This window comes from Pleuronectes platessa, chromosome 4, assembly GCF_947347685.1.
Source record: "Pleuronectes platessa chromosome 4, fPlePla1.1, whole genome shotgun sequence".
In the NCBI taxonomy this organism is placed as follows: domain Eukaryota; kingdom Metazoa; phylum Chordata; class Actinopteri; order Pleuronectiformes; family Pleuronectidae; genus Pleuronectes; species Pleuronectes platessa.
This window is the reverse complement of record NC_070629.1, coordinates 26,402,451-26,422,170: the sequence shown is the minus strand read 5'-3', so window position 1 is coordinate 26,422,170 and position 19,720 is coordinate 26,402,451. Positions and strand designations below refer to the sequence as shown.

The 19,720-nt window shown below is 40.9% G+C and overlaps 5 protein-coding genes across 5 annotated transcripts; all 5 read right to left on the bottom strand.

The window, feature by feature from the left end:
• Positions 1-418: 418 nt before the first annotated feature.
• LOC128437860 (granzyme A-like) lies at positions 419-2,186 on the bottom strand. The gene is made up of 5 exons (XM_053420152.1): positions 2,033-2,186; positions 1,811-1,952; positions 1,142-1,289; positions 762-1,037; positions 419-666 (listed from the first exon to the last, which is right to left on the bottom strand). The coding sequence occupies exons 1-5, from the start codon at positions 2,094-2,096 to the stop codon at positions 508-510; spliced, it is 789 nt and encodes a 262-aa protein (XP_053276127.1). The 5' UTR covers positions 2,097-2,186; the 3' UTR covers positions 419-507.
• A 2,714-nt stretch (positions 2,187-4,900) lies between these two features.
• On the bottom strand, positions 4,901-7,108 carry LOC128437863 (granzyme K). Its single transcript, XM_053420156.1, has 5 exons — positions 6,953-7,108; positions 6,722-6,863; positions 6,075-6,222; positions 5,695-5,970; positions 4,901-5,599 (listed from the first exon to the last, which is right to left on the bottom strand). The coding sequence occupies exons 1-5, from the start codon at positions 7,014-7,016 to the stop codon at positions 5,450-5,452; spliced, it is 780 nt and encodes a 259-aa protein (XP_053276131.1). The 5' UTR covers positions 7,017-7,108; the 3' UTR covers positions 4,901-5,449.
• A 1,231-nt stretch (positions 7,109-8,339) lies between these two features.
• Positions 8,340-10,676, bottom strand: LOC128437869 (granzyme A). The gene is made up of 5 exons (XM_053420164.1): positions 10,569-10,676; positions 10,349-10,490; positions 10,000-10,138; positions 9,620-9,895; positions 8,340-9,524 (listed from the first exon to the last, which is right to left on the bottom strand). Exons 1-5 carry the CDS (start codon positions 10,630-10,632, stop codon positions 9,366-9,368), a joined length of 780 nt encoding a protein of 259 aa, XP_053276139.1. The 5' UTR covers positions 10,633-10,676; the 3' UTR covers positions 8,340-9,365.
• Positions 10,677-12,255: 1,579 nt separating this feature from the next.
• On the bottom strand, positions 12,256-14,460 carry LOC128437866 (granzyme K-like). The gene is made up of 5 exons (XM_053420159.1): positions 14,307-14,460; positions 14,085-14,226; positions 13,419-13,566; positions 13,039-13,314; positions 12,256-12,943 (listed from the first exon to the last, which is right to left on the bottom strand). The coding sequence occupies exons 1-5, from the start codon at positions 14,368-14,370 to the stop codon at positions 12,794-12,796; spliced, it is 780 nt and encodes a 259-aa protein (XP_053276134.1). The 5' UTR covers positions 14,371-14,460; the 3' UTR covers positions 12,256-12,793.
• A 2,709-nt stretch (positions 14,461-17,169) lies between these two features.
• Positions 17,170-19,367, bottom strand: LOC128437867 (granzyme K). Its single transcript, XM_053420160.1, has 5 exons — positions 19,207-19,367; positions 18,977-19,118; positions 18,333-18,480; positions 17,953-18,228; positions 17,170-17,857 (listed from the first exon to the last, which is right to left on the bottom strand). Exons 1-5 carry the CDS (start codon positions 19,268-19,270, stop codon positions 17,708-17,710), a joined length of 780 nt encoding a protein of 259 aa, XP_053276135.1. The 5' UTR covers positions 19,271-19,367; the 3' UTR covers positions 17,170-17,707.
• Between the last annotated feature and the right edge of the window lie 353 nt (positions 19,368-19,720).

The window sequence follows — 19,720 nt, the reverse complement described above, 5'->3', positions numbered from 1 at the left end:
CTATCTCTGTCGTCACAACAGTGTTTTGTTTACCAGGCATCAGTGCAGAGACTCATCCAATGTTGGAGCAGACGCTGTGTTTGACTGAGCTACATGCTGCTGCACCCCCCCCCCCCCCCCCCCCTCCCCCATCTCCAGCACCATGGGCTTCCTCCTCTTCTTCTCGCCTCATGTGATTCTCATTCTCTTGTCATGACTCACCTCCAAGAGACCTTCATCTTATTTGAAATATCAGCTGGATTATATACTTCTTGTTGGTGTTTGTAAATGTGAATCAAACTTTAAGCCTTTATTCAGAACGAGGGGAACGGCTATTTTAGAAAAATCTTGACATTTGCAAAAAGTGAATATGATGGTTTTATTTTTTTGTGAACTAAAGATGATCTGAAGAAAAGTAAGAGAACGACAACACAACATGTAAAATGATTTGCTTTTATTTGAACACTGATCTTAGGACCCTGAAACCACAGAAAACAGGACGCTGGGAGGGAGAAAAGCTGATGCTCATTAAATGTCAGACATCCTCATTGTATCTTTGATCCATTTGAGTTTTTCCTCTGTGAGATACGAGTACACTCCTGGCTTGTCAATCTGGCCACACTCGGCTCCGAAAGAAGTGACTCCAACCAGCCCTCCGCTGCACACCAGTGGGCCTCCTGAATCCCCCTACAGAGAAAACCACAGTCACTGACAGGCAGTCCAGACACTGACAGGAGGGACGGCAGTTAAATCCCTGCACACAAACATTCACCGTTACTTACCCCACAAGTGTCAGCTGTATTTTCCCCGTCTGAACCGGCACATATCATGCCACTGGTGATCACAGGTTTGCAGTTGTAATATTCAGCAGAGTTACACTTCACTCTGTCGACCACAGTCACATTGACAGACATCAAGACGTCGGACATTTCCTTAGCATTCTCGTGTGTTTGGCCCCATCCTGCCACCATGCAGCTGGTCCCAGCTGCTGGTTCTTTGATGGCATCACCCAACTTAAGATACTTCACCGTGTCGGTTTCCATCACATATTTGTTAAGCTGAAATAATTAAAGAACCAAATGAATTAATGCTGACTCTCTTCACATATATTGGCTGATTGTTCCATTTATTCATTAACATTGATGCTGTAATGTTATTTTACCTTGAGCAACATGATGTCATTGACCTTTGTAACGTTATCATAGCAGGGATGTGGAAAATGCTTCGGATCCTTTATGACCTGCCTGGAATTCACTTCATTTGCCTTGATGGAGTGCACCCCCAGCAACACGGTCTCAATTTTGGAATGCCTAAAACACAGTTTTATGTTTGTTTACAATTCACAGAACTGCTCTGCACGCTGATATTTAAATTGTTTTTAGATAAGATAAGATAAGATAATCCTTCTTAGTCCCTCAACAAGGACGGCAGCAAAGTGGACAGTCAGAAATAGACACCAGTGAAGTGATGATAAGTGAACATGTTATACCTATAAGTGAAAGGAAACACAAATGAACTAGTATGTAAATAGAATATATACAGTGAGAGAGTATATGCCTCATTAGATTGATCATATCACAGTGATCATGTGCGTCCAGTATCATAAAGTAACTGTGATTAAGTCATAATTAGTTTATGAATTCAGATCATGTTAACCAGTTATTTTATTAACACATTTGCAAAGGCAAATAAATCCAATGGAAATATAATGCTGAATTTTCTATAACCACGTAAAATTTTAATTTAAGATTTTAATCAGTACATAATGTCTTTTGTAAATGAAGATTATTGTTGGCACATGGTCTGAAATGTTGTAATTAGGGTAACGCACTTCATACAGTGGGCAGCAGTCAGGACCCATGATTTATCGATCAGTATCCCTCCACACTCTAGTCTGGTTGTCAGAAGCAGGGCCATGTACGGCAGCGAGTGGGGCTTCACTTCTTTCCCATTGATAATCTCAGAGCCATCACCTAAAACCAAAGTTCAGATGATACATTTAAAAAAATTAAAGTAGTAACTGAAATATTTAAATCAGAAATATTCTACTCACCTGAGTGGACAATGAGGAGGACCATGCAGGAGAAGAGACCGGTGAAAGCCTCCAGGCAGGACATGTCTTCTTTTCTCCCTCTCTGATGTGATAGTAAGATGCACTGAATCCCCCCCCTCAGTGCTCACACTCGTCTTTATGTCCTGAAGTCAAAGGATGTGGTCAGACCATGGAAATTCACGAGTCAGCATATTGGATGCAATCTTGACATGAGATCTGATGTGCACCATCTCTGTGCAGAAGTCTGTGGTAACTGCTGTTATAATTTACCGCTCATCAGGTGGAGACTATAAGTGATGCAGTTTCTTTAATCAGTACCAAAATGTAATTGTAAAACAGGCACATAACACAAACGGCTTATAAAATGTGGAATAGCAACCAAATATGAAAAACTAATCAATGAGCATTAGGCATGGTTCCTATAGTCTTTATACTGGATACAATAATTAGCAGCTGATTGTAGCTTCACCTTGATTGTACAGGTAAGAGAGTGGTAATACTTTCACTAAATGTGTCAGAAAGAAAATAAGCATCATGCTCTTTAATAATCTTAAAATGAACAGAACACATCAATCAAGTCATCAATCTCACTGCATTAGTTAATTCCTACTGACACAGTTTGCCACCACAGACACTAACTAATTGCTTTCTGATTACACCGTACCTACACATTGTCGGGTATGACTGGGGAAACAGCTTTTTAGTGTAAGTCTAGGTCTTAGAAAGTGAATATAACTCTGGTACAGTACATTTCTACTTAAAATATCCCAAATACACCACGGATATAAAACCAAACAAATCTTAAGGTGAAGGTGAGAACGGCAATATTTGTCTAAGGAATACTTTCTCTGAAAAAATGTTTTACATTTCATTTAGCTGAAGCTTTTATTAAAAGCAACATACAAAAAGTGCATTCAACCAAGAGGGTACAAACCAAGAACAGCAAGAATCAATAAAGTATTATTTTGTTCAAGAAAGCCAAACTACAAAGTGCTATAGGTAAGTGCCATTTAAGTGCTACTAGATTGTTAGTTTAAACTTTCATTCAAGGTGTAGTCGGAAGAGGTGTGTTTTTAGTTTGCGCCGGAAGATGTATAAACTTTCTGCTAGACTTATGTCATCGGGGAGCTCATTCCACCAGTTAGGAGGCAGGACAGCAAACAGTCATGATTTTGTTGAGTGTTTAGCTCGCAGTGAGGGAGCAACGAGCCGATTGGCAGATGCAGAGCGGAGTGAACAGGCTGGGTTGAAACGTTTGACCATGTCCTGGATGTAGCCTGGACTCGAGCACGGATCGGGTCTTAATTATTAGGTTTGCAGAGGGTTACTCAGTCAGCAACATGGCTCAGAGTGCAACCACTAGAAGTTAAAAAGGAAGGTGTTCATACAATGTGATAAACAGGAAACAAAACAGGAAGCAGATGGGAAATATCTGCTGTCTGGTATCACTGCTACAGAAAGATGAATCAAACCCAGCACACAGTTGCACAGATGAAGATCAGAACAGAAGTGAGACATTGATCAGTGAATTTCTCCATTACAGTTCCTAGCAGTCTGGGTGGGGGCTGACACAGAGTTGTCAAAGGTAATAGTCAGGTCGTGGGTGGGAGAGTCTTTCCCTGGAAGGAAAAGTAGTTCAGTCTTGTCAACGTATATTTTCAGGTTGTGTGCGGACATCCACTGAGAGATGTCAGTCAGACGGGCAGAGATTCCTGCTGCTACCTGTGTTTCAGATTGGGGAAGAGAGAGGATTAGTTGGGTGTCATCAGCATAGCGATGGTAAGAGAAGCTATGTGAGTGAATGACAGAGTTGTTGTGCAGGGAGAAGAGGAGGGGACCCAGGACAGAACCTTGAGGGACCCCAGTAGTGAGAGGACAAGGTTCAGACACAGATCCTCTCCATATAACCCGGTAAGTACAGTCATTGAGGTATGATGAGAGCAGGGAGAGAGCAGAGCCACAGAGACCCAGGGCCTGAAGGGAGGAGATAAGGATCTGGTGGTTCACTGTGTCAAATGCAGCAGAAATGTCTTGAAGGATGAGAACAGAGGAGAGAGAGGGTGCTCTAGCAGTGTGAAGTTGCTCAGAGACAGCAGCGAGGGCAGTCTCAGTTGAGTGGCCTGTCTTGAAACCAGACTGGTGAGGGTCAAGAAGGTTATTATGGTGGCGATAGGAGGAGAGTTGATTAAAGATAGCTCGCTCGACAGTTTAGTAAAGAAACGGAAGATGTTTATAAAATCTATGTCATTTCTTGACTCAAGGGCTAGCTGAGTTGAGATCTTTATCATTTTTATAACAGGGTTGAAAATAATTTTGAAATTAAATAAAAGCTATGAGGCTTTATTTGATAAAAAAATGGCTAAAGTTCAAATCAGATCAGAAATAAAAAAAACTATTCAGAGAACATTTTGCCAAGCAGCTTTGTTGAACTCACAGTGCTAATGTAATGCACATACTTTGTTAATAACTGTTAATGTTTGAACTTTGAATTCAATATGAACAAGAACAATACAACAACTTGGTGGAAGGAAGTTGTACTGAATACCTGCTGCACCCCCCCCCCCCCCCCCCCCACCCCCCATCTCCAGCACCATGGGCTTCCTCCTCTTCTTCTCGCCTCATGTGATTCTCACTGTCTTGTCATGACTCACCTCCAAGAGAGCTTCATCTTATTTAAAACATCACCTGGATAATACAGTTCTTGTCGGTGTTTGTAAATGTGAATATTAATTTATTCAGAAGGAGAGGATCGGCAATTTTATAAAATGGCTGAGTTCTCTGGACTTTTGAAAATGTAAATATGATAGTTACATTTTTTGTGAACTACAGATGACCTGAAGAAAAGTAAGAGAAAGACAACACAACATATACAATGATTTGTTTTTATTTGAACACTGATCTTAGGACCCTGAAACCAGAGAAAACACGGCGCTGGGAGGGAGAACAAAACATAAAAGAGTCAGCTGAGAGAAAGAAAAGCTGAGAGAGAAAGAGAGACAGACCATGTGCCCTCTTTATTTCGGCCTCTGCCTGATGACAGAAATGTTGATGTTGGGTTTTAACACAGTATGAGAACATGGATCACTGATGATTAAGTAAAACATCATGGCCCAGAATTTATCTTTATTACAACACTTTTTTCCCACAAGACTTGAGCTGAAGCCTCAGTTTCAAATTAGGCTCTTGATGCAGGAAGTGATGAATCCGTCTGGTTGGCATCAGTCTGGTTGAAGGACTCAATAATGTCCCTTTGGCGATTTGCTGTCATGATAAACACGTGTCTCTCCAGTTTAGATTTCAAAATAAAATCACCTTGGCCTGTTTTATAGCAGCAGAAGCAGAAATCTCCCTCGTATCACCTCACATAGAATTGATTAACATGGTTGCAAATACAAAATCCCTCACAGCGAGTGCTCATTACATCATCATTTTCTCTTTGATCCATTTGAGTTTTTCCTCTGTGAGATACGTGTACACTCCTGGATTGTGAATCCGGCCACACCCTCTTCCGAAAGAAGTGACTCCAACCAGCACTCCGCTGCACACCAGTGGGCCTCCTGAATCCCCCTACAGAGAAAACCACAGTCACTGACAGGCAGTCCAGACACTGACAGGAGGGACGGCAGTTAAATCCCTGCAGACAAACATTCACTGTTACTTACCCCACAGGTGTCAGCTTCATTTTTCCCGTCTGAACCGGCACATATCATGCCACTGGTGATCACAGGTCTGCTGTTGTAATATGCAGGAGAGTTGCACTTCACTCTGTCGACCACAGTCACATTGACAGACATCAAGACGTCGGACATTTCCTTTGCAGTCTCGTGTGTTTTGCCCCATCCTGCCACCATGCAGCTGGTCCCAGCTGCTGGTTCTCTGATGGCATCACCCAACTTAAGACACTTCACCGTGTCGGTTTCAGTCACAGATTCGTCAAGCTGAATTAAGTAAAGAACCAAATGAATTAATGCTGACTCTCTTCACATATATTGGCTGATTGTTCCATTTATTCATTAACATTGATGCTCTAATGTTATTTTACCTTGAGCAACATGAGGTCATTGACCTTTGTATCTGAATTATAGCCAGGATGTGGAAAATGCGTTGGATCCTTTCTGACCTGCCTGGAATTCTCTTCATTTGCCTTGATGGAGTGCACCCCCAGCCGCACGGTCTCAATATTGGAACCCCTAAATCACAGTATTATGTTTAATTACAATCCACGTAACTGTTCCGCACGCTGATATTTAAAGTGTTTTTAGATAAGATAAGATAAGATAATCCTTCTTAGTCCCTCAACAAGGACGGCAGCAAAGTGGACAGTCAGAAATAGACATCATCAAAGTGATGATAAGTGAACATGTTATACTTATAAGTGAAAGGAAACACAAATGAACTAGTATGTAAACAGGATATATAGAGTGGGAGAGTATATGCCTCATTAGATTGATCTTATCACAGTGATCATTTGCGGCCAGTATCATAAAGTAACTGTGATTAAGTCATAATTAGTTCATGCATTCAGATCTTGTTAACATATTATTTTATCTAACACATTTGCTTCCTTTTCTATAACCACATTAACATTTCTTAGATTTGAATGAGTACATAATGTCTTTTACAGTGTCTGTTGGAAATGAAGATTTTTGTTAGCGCATGTTCTGAAATGTTGTAATTATGGTAACACACTCTTTACAGTGGGCAGCAGTCAGGACCCATGATTTATCGATCAGTATCCCTCCACAAAATTGTTTGGGACTCTGAAGCAGGGCCATGTACGGCAGCGAGTGGGGCTTCACTTCTTTCCCATTGATAATCTCAGAGCCATCACCTAAAACCAAAGTTCAGATGATATATTTAAAAATCATGAAAAAGAAAAAGTAGTAACTGAAATATTTAAATCAGAAATGTTCTACTCACTTGAGTGGACAATGAGGAGGACCATGCAGGAGAAGAGACCGATGAAAGCCCCCAGGCAGGACATGTCTTCTTTTCTCCCTCTCTGATGTGATGGTGAGATGCACTGAAGCCCCCCCTCAGTGCTCACACTCGTCTTTATGTCCTGAAGTCAAAGGATGTGGTCGGACAAAGCAAATTCAGCGAATTGGATGCAATCTTGACATGAGATCTGATGTGCACCATCTCTGTGCAGAAGTCTGTGGTAACTGCTGTTATCATTTAGCGCTCATCAGGTCGGCTGGAGACTATAAGTGATGCAGTTTTTTTAATCTGTACAAAAATGTAATTGTAAAACAGGCACATAACACTAACGACTTATAAAATGTGGGATAGCAACCAAATATGAAAAACTAATCAATGAGCATTAGGCATGGTTCAATCTTTATACTGGATCAGCTTCACCTTTATTGTACAGGTAAGAAAGTGGTAATACTTTCACTAACTATGTGTCTGAATGAAAATAAGCATCATGTTGTTCAATAATCTTCAGATGAAAAGAACACATCAATCAAGTCATCAATCTTACTGCATTAGCTAATTCCTACTGACACAGTTTGCCTACACAGACACTAACAATCATCTGGATAATAAAGTCCTTGTTGGTGTTTGTAAATGTAAAAATAACTTTAAACCTTTATTCAGAAAAGAGAGGCACTGCAATTTTTGAAAAACGGCAGAGTTCTCTTGACATTTGCAAAAAGTAAATATGATAATCAACCAATAATTGGGGGGGGAGGGCCCCCAATCTCCATCTCAGATCAATAATGTATCATAACCAGGGCTCCAAGTTCCCCCAAGTTCAAACCAAACCTTGAATGTGAGCAAACTAGGGCTGGAATGTTCTTAGCAAGTTGTTGAATTGAATTATACGTTTGAGAAGGTTTGTGGGAACCATCTGAACCACAGATGACCTGAATGTTCAATGAATGCACCTTTTTTACCAAAGAAAATTCCAGGTAGGTGTGAAACCTACTTGGCAATAAATCCTTTTTGATTCTGATTGTGATTCTGATTCTGAAGAAGAATAAGAGAAGGAAAACATAATATAAAAAATGATCTGTTTTTATGTGAACACTGATCTTACGAACCTGAAACCAGAGAAAACCAGGGAAGGAGACCAAAACGTGAAAGGGTCAGCTGAGAGAAAGAAAAGCTGAGAGAGAAAGACAGACAGACAACGTGCCCTCTTCATTTCGGCCTCTGCCTTTATGACTACATAAAATGTTGGTGTGGGGTTTTAACAGAACATGGCTCAGTCATGATTAGACCAGTGGTTCTCAACTGGTCTGGCCTCGGGACCCAACATCATCCCTTAAAGACAAGCCGCGACCCAAATCAAGAAAAGGTCCACTTTTCGAAACTATTTAATGAAGAGATGGTGCATGTTGAACCTGAGCTAGTACAGAATATCACAGTATGCCAACACAATAAAACAAGTTTAATGATAAACCAAAACGACCAGCAGGTGGCGATGCTAGAGAGGGAAATATTCCCTTTTAAACTCAATTAGCTGCATTTTAATTAAAAACCAAAAAGTGCATCTTAAGGACACAAGGTAATACAACATACATAACAATTCAATAACTTCAGCCGGTTTTAAAAGACTCAATAGCGCTTTCATGCACAAACATGCAATAAAAAGGTCCAACTACTGAGAAGTAGTTTCAATAAGACTCAAATTATGAAGCTTCAGCTGAGAAACTCACTCACTGAATCTATGACAACCTACACTGCACTATGGAAAACAGTCAGTGTCTTGAGTTGCAGCTTTTATCCACAATCTCAAAATAAAATAAATAAAAAGTCTGATTCAAAAAGATTCAAGTACAAAAAATTAACTTTTTCTTCTGATTACCTTATCCCTTTCACACTCAATTATCTGCATTTTTATTCAAAACCAAAAAGTGCATCTTAGGGGCACAAGGTAATACAATTTACTGTTAAGGAGTTTGAATAGACGGCACCCCACTGTAAAAAAAAACAACCTTCAAAGTAAAAGCACAGGATTTTTTCTTAAATGTTTTTTTGCCCATGCAAAGGCCCGCGACTCACTGAAAACGGGTCCACAACCCACTTTTGGGTCACGACCCACCAGTTGTGAATCACTGGATTAGATAAAACATCATGGCCAAGAATTTATTTTTATTGCAGCACTTTTTTCCACAAGACTTGAGCTGAAGCCTCAGTTTCAAATTAGGCTCTTGATACAGGAAGTGGTGAATCTCGCTGGTTGAAGGACTCAATAACGTCCCTTTGGCGATTTGCTGTCATAATAAACATGTGTCTCTCCAGTTTAGATTTCAAAATTAAATCAACTTGGCCTGTTTTAGTGCAGCAGAAGCAGAAATCTCCATCGTATCACAGCGGGTGCTCATTAAATGTCAGACTTCTTCATTGTCTTCTTGATCCATTTTAGTTTTTCCTCTGTGAGAAACGAGTACACTCCCGGCTTGTGAATCCGGCCACACCCTCTTCCGAAAGAAGTGACTCCAACCAGCCCTCCGCTGCACACCAGTGGGCCTCCTGAATCCCCCTACAGAGAAAACCACAGTCACTGACAGGCAGTCCAGACACTGACAGGAGGGACGACAGTTAAATCCCTGCACACAAACATTCACTGTTACTTACCCCACAGGAGTCACCTTCATTTTTCCGGTATGAACCGGCACATATCATGCTGCTGGTGATCACAGGTGTGCAGTTGTAATATTCAGCAGAGTTACACTTCACTCTGTCGACCACAGTCACATTGACGGACATCAAGACGTCGAACATTTCCTTAGCATTCTCGTTTGTTTGGCCCCATCCTGCCACCATGCAGCTGGTCCCAGCTGCTGGTTCCTTGATGGCATCAACGAACTTAAGATACTTCACCGTCTTGGTTTCCTTCACAGATTTGCCAAGCTGAATTAAGTAAAGAAGAAAATGTATTAATGGTGACTCTCTTCATATATATTGGCTGATTGTTCCATTTATTCATTAACATTGATGCTCTAATGTTATTTTACCTTGAGCAACATGATGTCATTGACCTTTGTAACGTTATCATAGCAGGGATGTGGAACACGCTTCTTAACCTTTCTGACCTGCCTGGAATTGTCTTCATTTGCCTTGATGGAGTGCACCCCCAGCCACACGGTCTTAATGCTGCAAGAGCAAAAACACAGTAATGTGGAATATTATTTAATCAACCTTTGCATCGGCATATAAATCCGAGAAAAACATAAAGCTGCATTTTCTATAACCGCGTAAAATTTCTTAGATTTTAATCAGTACATAGTGTCTTTTACACTGTCCATTGAAAGTGAAGATTATTGTTGGTTCATGTTCTGAAATGTTGTAATTATCGTTACGCACTTTTTACAGTGGGCAGCAGTCAGGACCCATGATTTATCGATCAGTATCCCTCCACAGTCTGGTTCAGTTGACTCAAGCAGGGCCATGTACGGCAGCGAGTGGGGCTTCACTTCTTTCCCATTGATAATCTCAGAGCCATCACCTAAAACCAAAATTCAGATGATGCATAAACAAATTAAAGTAGTAGCTGAAATATTTAAATCTAAAATATTCAACTCACTTGAGTGGACAATGAGGAGGACCATGCAGGAGAAGAGACCGGTGAAAGCCCCCAGGCAGGACATGTCTTCTTTTCTCTCTCTCTGATGTGATAGTAAGATGCACTGAAGCCCCCCCTCAGTGCTCACAATCGTCTTTATGTCCTGAAGTCAAAGGATGTGGTCAGACCATGGAAATTAATGAGTCAGTGTAACGGACGCAATCTTGACATGAGAACTTATGTCCACCATCTCTGTGCAGAAGTCTGTGGTAACTGCTGTTATCATTTACCGCTCATCAGGGGGAGACTATAAGTGATGCAGTTTTTTTATTCAGTACAAAAATGGAATTGTAAAATAGGTACATAACACTGACAGCTAATAAACTGTGGGATAGCAACCAAATATGAAAAACTAATCAGTGAGCATTAGGCATGGTTCCTATATTCTTTATACTGGAGAAGATCATTAGCAGCTGACTGCAGCTTCACCTTTATTGGACAGATGCGTATTGTGCGGACATCCACTGAGATATGTCAGTCAGACGGGCAGTGATTCCTGCTGCTACCTGTGTTTCAGATCGGGGTAAAGAGAGGATTAGTTGGGTGTCATCAGCATAGCTATGGTAGGAAAAACTATGTGAGTAAATGAAAGAGTTGTTGTACAGGGAGAAGAGGACTGGACCCAGGACAGAACCTTGAGGGACCCCAGTAGTGAGAAGACAAGGTTCAGACACAGATCCTCTCCAAGTAACCCGGTAAGTACAGTCATTGAGGTATGATGAGAGCAGGGAGAGAGCAGAGCCAGAGACACCCAGGTCCTGAAGGGAGGAGATAAGGATCTGGTGGTTCACTGTGTCAAATGCAGCAGAAATGTCTAGAAGGATGAGGACAGAGGAGAGAGAGGCTGCTCTAGCAGTGTGAAGTTGCTCAGAGACAGCAGCGAGGGCAGTCTCAGTTGAGTGGCCTGTCTTGAAACCAGACTGGTGAGGGTCAAGAAGGTTTCTATGGTGGAGATAGGAGGTGAGTTTATTTAAGATAGCTCGCTCGACAGTTTAGTAAAGAAACGGAAGATGTATATAAAATCTATTTCATCTCTTGACTCAAGGGTTAGCTGAGGTGAGATCTTTATCATTTTTATAACAGGGTTGAAAATAATTTTGAAATTAAATAAACGCTATGAGGTATTGTTTGATAAAAGAAACGGCTATAGTTCAAATCAGATCAGTAATAAAAAAAAATTCAGAGAACATTTTGCCAAACAGCTTTGTTGAACTCACAGTGCTAATGTAATGAACATACTTTGTTAATAAGTGTCAATGTTTGAACTTTGAATTCAATATGAACAAGAACAATACAACAACTTGGTGGAAGGAAGTTGTACTGAATACCTGCTGCACCCCCCCCCCCCCCCCCACCCCCCATCTCCAGCACCATGGGCTTCCTCCTCTTCTTCTCGCCTCATGTGATTCTCATTCTCTTGTCATGACTCACCTCCAAGAGACCTTCATCTTATTTAAAACATCACCTGGATAATACAGTCCTTGTCGGTGTTTGTAAATGTGAATATTAATTTATTCAGAAGGAGAGGATCTGCAATTTTATAAAATGGCTAAGTTCTCTTGACTTTTGCAAATGTAAATATGATAGTTACATTTGTTGTGAACTACAGATGACCTGAAGAAAAGTAAGAGAAAGACAACACAACATATACAATGATTTGTTTTTATTTGAACACTGATCTTAGGACCCTGAAACCAGAGAAAACACGGCGCTGGGAGGGAGAACAAAACATAAAAGAGTCAGCTGAGAGAAAGAAAAGCTGAGAGAGAAAGAGAGACAGACCATGTGCCCTCTTTATTTCGGCCTCTGCCTCTATGATGACAGAAATGTTGGTGTGGGGTTTTAACACAGTATAAGAACATGGATCACTGATGATTAAGTAAAACATCATGGCCCAGAATTTATCTTTATTACAACACTTTTTTCCCACAAGACTTGAGCTGAAGCCTCAGTTTCAAATTAGGCTCTTGATGCAGGAAGTGATGAATCTGTCTGGTTGAAAGACTCAATAATGTCCCTTTGGCGATTTGCTGTCATGATAAACACGTGTCTCTCCCGTTTAGATTTCATAATAGAATCAACTTGGCTTGTTTTATAGCAGCAGAAGCAGAAATCTCCCTCGTATCACCTCACATAGAATTGATTAACATGGTTGCAAATACAAAATCCCTCACAGCGAGTGCTCATTACATCATCATTTTCTCTTTGATCCATTTGAGTTTTTCCTCTGTGAGATACGTGTACACTCCTGGATTGTGAATCCGGCCACACCCTCTACCGAAAGAAGTGACTCCAACCAGCACTCCGCTGCACACCAGTGGGCCTCCTGAATCCCCCTACAGAGAAAACCACAGTCACTGACAGGCAGTCCAGACACTGACAGGAGGGACGGCAGTTAAATCCCTGCAGACAAACATTCACTGTTACTTACCTCACAGGTGTCAGCTTCATATTCCCCGTCTGAACCGGCACATATCATGCCACTGGTGATCACAGGTCTGCTGTTGTAATATGCAGGAGAGTTGCACTTCACTCTGTCGACCACAGTCACATTGACGGACATCAAGACGTCGGACATTTCCTTAGCATTCTCGTGTGTTTTGCCCCATCCTGCCACCATGCAGCTGGTCCCAGCTGCTGGATCTCTGATGGCATCACCCAACTTAAGATACTTCACCGTGTCGGTTTCAGTCACAGATTCGTCAAGCTGAATTAAGTAAAGAACTAAATGAATTAATACTGACTCTCTTCACATATATTGGCTGATTGTTCCATTTATTCATTAACATTGATGCTCTAATGTTATTTTACCTTGAGCAACATGAGGTCATTGACCTTTGTATCTGAATTATAGCCAGGATGTGGAAAATGCGTTGGATCCTTTCTGACCTGCCTGGAATTCTCTTCATTTGCCTTGATGGAGTGCACCCCCAGCCGCACGGTCTCAATATTGGAACCCCTAAATCACAGTATGTTTCATTACAATCCACGTAACTGTTCCGCAAGCTGATATTTAAAGTGTTTTTAGATAAGATAAGATAAGATAATCCTTCTTAGTCCCTCAACAAGGACGGCAGCAAAGAGGACAGTCAGAAATAGACACCAGTGAAGTGATGATAAGTGAACATGTTATACCTATAAGTGAAAGGAAACACAAATGAACTAGTATGTAAATAGAATATATACAGTGAGAGAGTATATGCCTCATTAGATTGATCATATCACAGTGATCATGTGCGTCCAGTATCATAAAGTAACTGTGATTAAGTCATAATTAGTTCATGAATTCAGATCATGTTAACCAGTTATTTTATTAACACATTTGCAAAGGCAAATAAATCCAATGGAAATATAATGCTGAATTTTCTATAACCACGTAAAATTTTAATTTAAGATTTTAATCAGTACATAATGTCTTTTGTAAATGAAGATTATTGTTGGCACATAGTCTGAAATGTTGTAATTAGGGTAACGCACTTCATACAGTGGGCAGCAGTCAGGACCCATGATTTATCGATCAGTATCCCTCCACACTCTAGTCTGGTTGTCAGAAGCAGGGCCATGTACGGCAGCGAGTGGGGCTTCACTTCTTTCCCATTGATAATCTCAGAGCCATCACCTAAAACCAAAGTTCAGATGATACATTTAAAAAAATTAAAGTAGTAACTGAAATATTTAAATCAGAAATATTCTACTCACCTGAGTGGACAATGAGGAGGACCATGCAGGAGAAGAGACCGGTGAAAGCCTCCAGGCAGGACATGTCTTCTTTTCTCCCTCTCTGATGTGATAGTAAGATGCACTGAATCCCCCCCCTCAGTGCTCACACTCGTCTTTATGTCCTGAAGTCAAAGGATGTGGTCAGACCATGGAAATTCACGAGTCAGCATATTGGATGCAATCTTGACATGAGATCTGATGTGCACCATCTCTGTGCAGAAGTCTGTGGTAACTGCTGTTATCATTTACCGCTCATCAGGTGGAGACTATAAGTGATGCAGTTTCTTTAATCAGTACCAAAATGTAATTGTAAAACAGGCACATAACACTAACGGCTTATAAAATGTGGAATAGCAACCAAATATGAAAAACTAATCAATGAGCATTAGGCATGGTTCCTATAGTCTTTATACTGGATACAATAATTAGCAGCTGATTGTAGCTTCACCTTGATTGTACAGGTAAGAGAGTGGTAATACTTTCACTAAATGTGTCAGAAAGAAAATAAGCATCATGCTCTTTAATAATCTTAAAATGAACAGAACACATCAATCAAGTCATCAATCTCACTGCATTAGTTAATTCCTACTGACACAGTTTGCCACCACAGACACTAACTAATTGCTTTCTGATTACACCGTACCTACACATTGTCGGGTATGACTGGGGAAACAGCTTTTTAGTGTAAGTCTAGGTCTTAGAAAGTGAATATAACTCTGGTACAGTACATTTCTACTTAAAATATCCCAAATACACCACGGATATAAAACCAAACAAATCTTAAGGTGAAGGTGAGAACGGCAATATTTGTCTAAGGAATACTTTCTCTGAAAAAATGTTTTACATTTCATTTAGCTGAAGCTTTTATTAAAAGCAACATACAAAAAGTGCATTCAAGCAAGAGGGTACAAACCAAGAACAGCAAGAATCAATAAAGTATTATTTTGTTCAAGAAAGCCAAACTACAAAGTGCTATAGGTAAGTGCCATTTAAGTGCTACTAGATTGTTAGTTTAAACTTTCATTCAAGGTGTAGTCGGAAGAGGTGTGTTTTTAGTTTGCGCCGGAAGATGTATAAACTTTCTGCTAGACTTATGTCATCGGGGAGCTCATTCCACCAGTTAGGAGGCAGGACAGCAAACAGTCATGATTTTGTTGAGTGTTTAGCTCGTGGTGAGGGAGCAACGAGCCGATTGGCAGATGCAGAGCGGAGTGAACGGGCTGGGTTGAAACGTTTGACCATGTCCTGGATGTAGCCTGGACTCGAGACCGGATCGGGTCTTAATTATTAGGTTTGCAGAGGGTTACACAGTCAGCAACATGGCTCAGAGTGCAACCACTAGAAGTTAAAAAGGAAGGTGTTCATACAATGTGATAAACAGGAAACAAAACAGGAAGCAGATGGGAAATATCTGCTGTCTGGTATCACTGCTACAGAAAGATGAATCAAACCCAGCACACAGTTGCACAGATGAAGATCAGAACAGAAGTGAGACATTGATCAGTGAATTTCTCCATTACAGTTCCTAGCAGTCTGGGTGGGGGCTGACACAGAGTTGTCAAAGGTAATAGTCAGGTCGTGGGTGGGAGAGTCTTTCCCTGGAAGGAAAAGTAGTTCAGTCTTGTCAACGTATATTTTCAGGTTGTGTGCGGACATCCACTGAGAGATGTCAGTCAGACGGGCAGAGATTCGTGCTGCTACCTGTGTTTCAGATTGGGGAAGAGAGAGGATTAGTTGGGTGTCATCAGCATAGCGATGGTAAGAGAAGCTATGTGAGTGAATGACAGAGTGGTTGTGCAGGGAGAAGAGGAGGGGACCCAGGACAGAACCTTGAGGGACCCCAGTAGTGAGAGGACAAGGTTCAGACACAGATCCTCTCCATATAACCCGGTAAGTACAGTCATTGAGGTATGATGAGAGCAGGGAGAGAGCAGAGCCACAGAGACCCAGGGCCTGAAGGGAGGAGATAAGGATCTGGTGGTTCACTGTGTCAAATGCAGCAGAAATGTCTAGAAGGATGAGAACAGAGGAGAGAGAGGCTGCTCTAGCAGTGTGAAGTTGCTCAGAGACAGCAGCGAGGGCAGTCTCAGTTGAGTGGCCTGTCTTGAAACCAGACTGGTGAGGGTCAAGAAGGTTATTATGGTGGCGATAGGAGGAGAGTTGATTAAAGATAGCTCGCTCGACAGTTTAGTAAAGAAACGGAAGATGTTTATAAAATCTATTTCATTTCTTGACTCAAGGGCTAGCTGAGTGGAGATCTTTATCATTTTTATAACAGGGTTGAAAATAATTTTGAAATTAAATAAAAGCTATGAGGCTTTATTTGATAAAAAAATGGCTAAAGTTCAAATCAGATCAGAAATAAAAAAAACTATTCAGAGAACATTTTGCCAAGCAGCTTTGTTGAACTCACAGTGCTAATGTAATGCACATACTTTGTTAATAACTGTTAATGTTTGAACTTTGAATTCAATATGAACAAGAACAATACAACAACTTGGTGGAAGGAAGTTGTACTGAATACCTGCTGCACCCCCCCCCCCCCCCACCCCCCATCTCCAGCACCATGGGCTTCCTCCTCTTCTTCTCGCCTCATGTGATTCTCACTGTCTTGTCATGACTCACCTCCAAGAGAGCTTCATCTTATTTAAAACATCACCTGGATAATACAGTTCTTGTCGGTGTTTGTAAATGTGAATATTAATTTATTCAGAAGGAGAGGATCGGCAATTTTATAAAATGGCTGAGTTCTCTGGACTTTTGAAAATGTAAATATGATAGTTACATTTTTTGTGAACTACAGATGACCTGAAGAAAAGTAAGAGAAAGACAACACAACATATACAATGATTTGTTTTTATTTGAACACTGATCTTAGGACCCTGAAACCAGAGAAAACACGGCACTGGGAGGGAGAACAAAACATAAAAGAGTCAGCTGACAGAAAGAAAAGCTGAGAGAGAAAGAGAGACAGACCATGTGCCCTCTTTATTTCGGCCTCTGCCTCTATGATGACAGAAATGTTGGTGTGGGGTTTTAACACAGTATAAGAACATGGATCACTGATGATTAAGTAAAACATCATGGCCCAGAATTTATCTTTATTACAACACTTTTTTCCCACAAGACTTGAGCTGAAGCCTCAGTTTCAAATTAGGCTCTTGATGCAGGAAGTGATGAATCTGTCTGGTTGAAAGACTCAATAATGTCCCTTTGGCGATTTGCTGTCATGATAAACACGTGTCTCTCCCGTTTAGATTTCATAATAGAATCAACTTGGCTTGTTTTATAGCAGCAGAAGCAGAAATCTCCCTCGTATCACCTCACATAGAATTGATTAACATGGTTGCAAATACAAAATCCCTCACAGCGAGTGCTCATTACATCATCATTTTCTCTTTGATCCATTTGAGTTTTTCCTCTGTGAGATACGTGTACACTCCTGGATTGTGAATCCGGCCACACCCTCTACCGAAAGAAGTGACTCCAACCAGCACTCCGCTGCACACCAGTGGGCCTCCTGAATCCCCCTACAGAGAAAACCACAGTCACTGACAGGCAGTCCAGACACTGACAGGAGGGACGGCAGTTAAATCCCTGCAGACAAACATTCACTGTTACTTACCCCACAGGTGTCAGCTTCATATTCCCCGTCTGAACCGGCACATATCATGCCACTGGTGATCACAGGTCTGCTGTTGTAATATGCAGGAGAGTTGCACTTCACTCTGTCGACCACAGTCACATTGACGGACATCAAGACGTCGGACATTTCCTTAGCATTCTCGTGTGTTTTGCCCCATCCTGCCACCATGCAGCTGGTCCCAGCTGCTGGATCTCTGATGGCATCACCCAACTTAAGACACTTCACCGTGTCGGTTTCAGTCACAGATTCGTCAAGCTGAATTAAGTAAAGAACTAAATGAATTAATACTGACTCTCTTCACATATATTGGCTGATTGTTCCATTTATTCATTAACATTGATGCTCTAATGTTATTTTACCTTGAGCAACATGAGGTCATTGACCTTTGTATCTGAATTATAGCCAGGATGTGGAAAATGCGTTGGATCCTTTCTGACCTGCCTGGAATTCTCTTCATTTGCCTTGATGGAGTGCACCCCCAGCCGCACGGTCTCAATATTGGAACCCCTAAATCACAGTATGTTTCATTACAATCCACGTAACTGTTCCGCAAGCTGATATTTAAAGTGTTTTTAGATAAGATAAGATAAGATAATCCTTCTTAGTCCCTCAACAAGGACGGCAGCAAAGTGGACAGTCAGAAATAGACATCATCAAAGTGATGATAAGTGAACATGTTATACTTATAAGTGCAAGGAAACACAAATGAACTAGTATGTAAACAGGATATATAGAGTGGGAGAGTATATGCCTCATTAGATTGATCTTATTACAGTGATCATGTGCATCCAGTATCATAAAGTAACTGTGATTAAGTCATAATTAGTTCATGCATTCAGATCTTGTTAACATATTATTTTATCTAACACATTTGCTTCCTTTTCTATAACCACATTAACATTTCTTAGATTTTAATGAGTACATAATGTCTTTTACAGTGTCTGTTGGAAATGAAGATTTTTGTTAGCGCATGTTCTGAAATGTTGTAATTATGGTAACACACTTCATACAGTGGGCAGCAGTCAGGACCCATGATTTATCGATCAGTATCCCTCCACAAAATTGTTTGGGACTCTGAAGCAGGGCCATGTACGGCAGCGAGTGGGGCTTCACTTCTGTCCCATTGATAATCTTAGAGCCATCACCTAAAACCAAAGTTCAGATGGTATATTAAAAATCATGAAAAAGAAAAAGTAGTAACTGAAATATTTAAATCAGAAATGTTCTACTCACTTGAGTGGACAATGAGGAGGACCATGCAGGAGAAGAGACCGGTGAAAGCCCCCAGGCAGGACATGTCTTCTTATCTCCCTCTCTGATGTGATGGTGAGATGCACTGAAGCCCCCCCTCAGTGCTCACACTCGTCTTTATGTCCTGAAGTCAAAGGATGTGGTCGGACAAAGCAAATTCAGCGAATTGGATGCAATCTTGACATGAGATCTGATGTGCACCATCTCTGTGCAGAAGTCTGTGGTAACTGCTGTTATCATTTAGCGCTCATCAGGTCGGCTGGAGACTATAAGTGATGCAGTTTTTTTAATCTGTACAAAAATGTAATTGTAAAACAGGCACATAACACTAACGGCTTATAAAATGTGGGATAGCAACCAAATATGAAAAACTAATCAATGAGCATTAGGCATGGTTCAATCTTTATACTGGATCAGCTTCACCTTTATTGTACAGGTAAGAAAGTGGTAATACTTTCACTAACTATGTGTCTGAATGAAAATAAGCATCATGTTG

Coding starts and splice junctions, on each gene's coding strand:
- LOC128437860 (XM_053420152.1), bottom strand. CDS start 2,096: ATGTCCTGCCTGGAGGCTTTCACCGGTCTCTTCTCCTGCATGGTCCTC. Junction 1,953..2,032: donor CCTCCTCATTGTCCACTCAG/GTGAGTAGAATA, acceptor CTTTGGTTTTAG/GTGATGGCTCTGAGATTATC. Junction 1,038..1,141: donor ATGACATCATGTTGCTCAAG/GTAAAATAACAT, acceptor TAATTATTTCAG/CTTAACAAATATGTGATGGA.
- LOC128437863 (XM_053420156.1), bottom strand. CDS start 7,016: ATGTCCTGCCTGGGGGCTTTCATCGGTCTCTTCTCCTGCATGGTCCTC. Junction 6,864..6,952: donor CCTCCTCATTGTCCACTCAA/GTGAGTAGAACA, acceptor CTTTGGTTTTAG/GTGATGGCTCTGAGATTATC. Junction 5,971..6,074: donor ATGACCTCATGTTGCTCAAG/GTAAAATAACAT, acceptor TACTTAATTCAG/CTTGACGAATCTGTGACTGA.
- LOC128437867 (XM_053420160.1), bottom strand. CDS start 19,270: ATGTCCTGCCTGGGGGCTTTCACCGGTCTCTTCTCCTGCATGGTCCTC. Junction 19,119..19,206: donor CCTCCTCATTGTCCACTCAA/GTGAGTAGAACA, acceptor CTTTGGTTTTAG/GTGATGGCTCTAAGATTATC. Junction 18,229..18,332: donor ATGACCTCATGTTGCTCAAG/GTAAAATAACAT, acceptor TACTTAATTCAG/CTTGACGAATCTGTGACTGA.
- LOC128437866 (XM_053420159.1), bottom strand. CDS start 14,370: ATGTCCTGCCTGGAGGCTTTCACCGGTCTCTTCTCCTGCATGGTCCTC. Junction 14,227..14,306: donor CCTCCTCATTGTCCACTCAG/GTGAGTAGAATA, acceptor CTTTGGTTTTAG/GTGATGGCTCTGAGATTATC. Junction 13,567..14,084: donor ACTGCTGCCCACTGTATGAA/GTGCGTTACCCT, acceptor ACTGTGATTTAG/GGGTTCCAATATTGAGACCG.
- LOC128437869 (XM_053420164.1), bottom strand. CDS start 10,632: ATGTCCTGCCTGGGGGCTTTCACCGGTCTCTTCTCCTGCATGGTCCTC. Junction 9,896..9,999: donor ATGACATCATGTTGCTCAAG/GTAAAATAACAT, acceptor TACTTAATTCAG/CTTGGCAAATCTGTGAAGGA. Junction 9,525..9,619: donor ATGAAGGTGACTCCTGTGGG/GTAAGTAACAGT, acceptor TTTTCTCTGTAG/GGGGATTCAGGAGGCCCACT.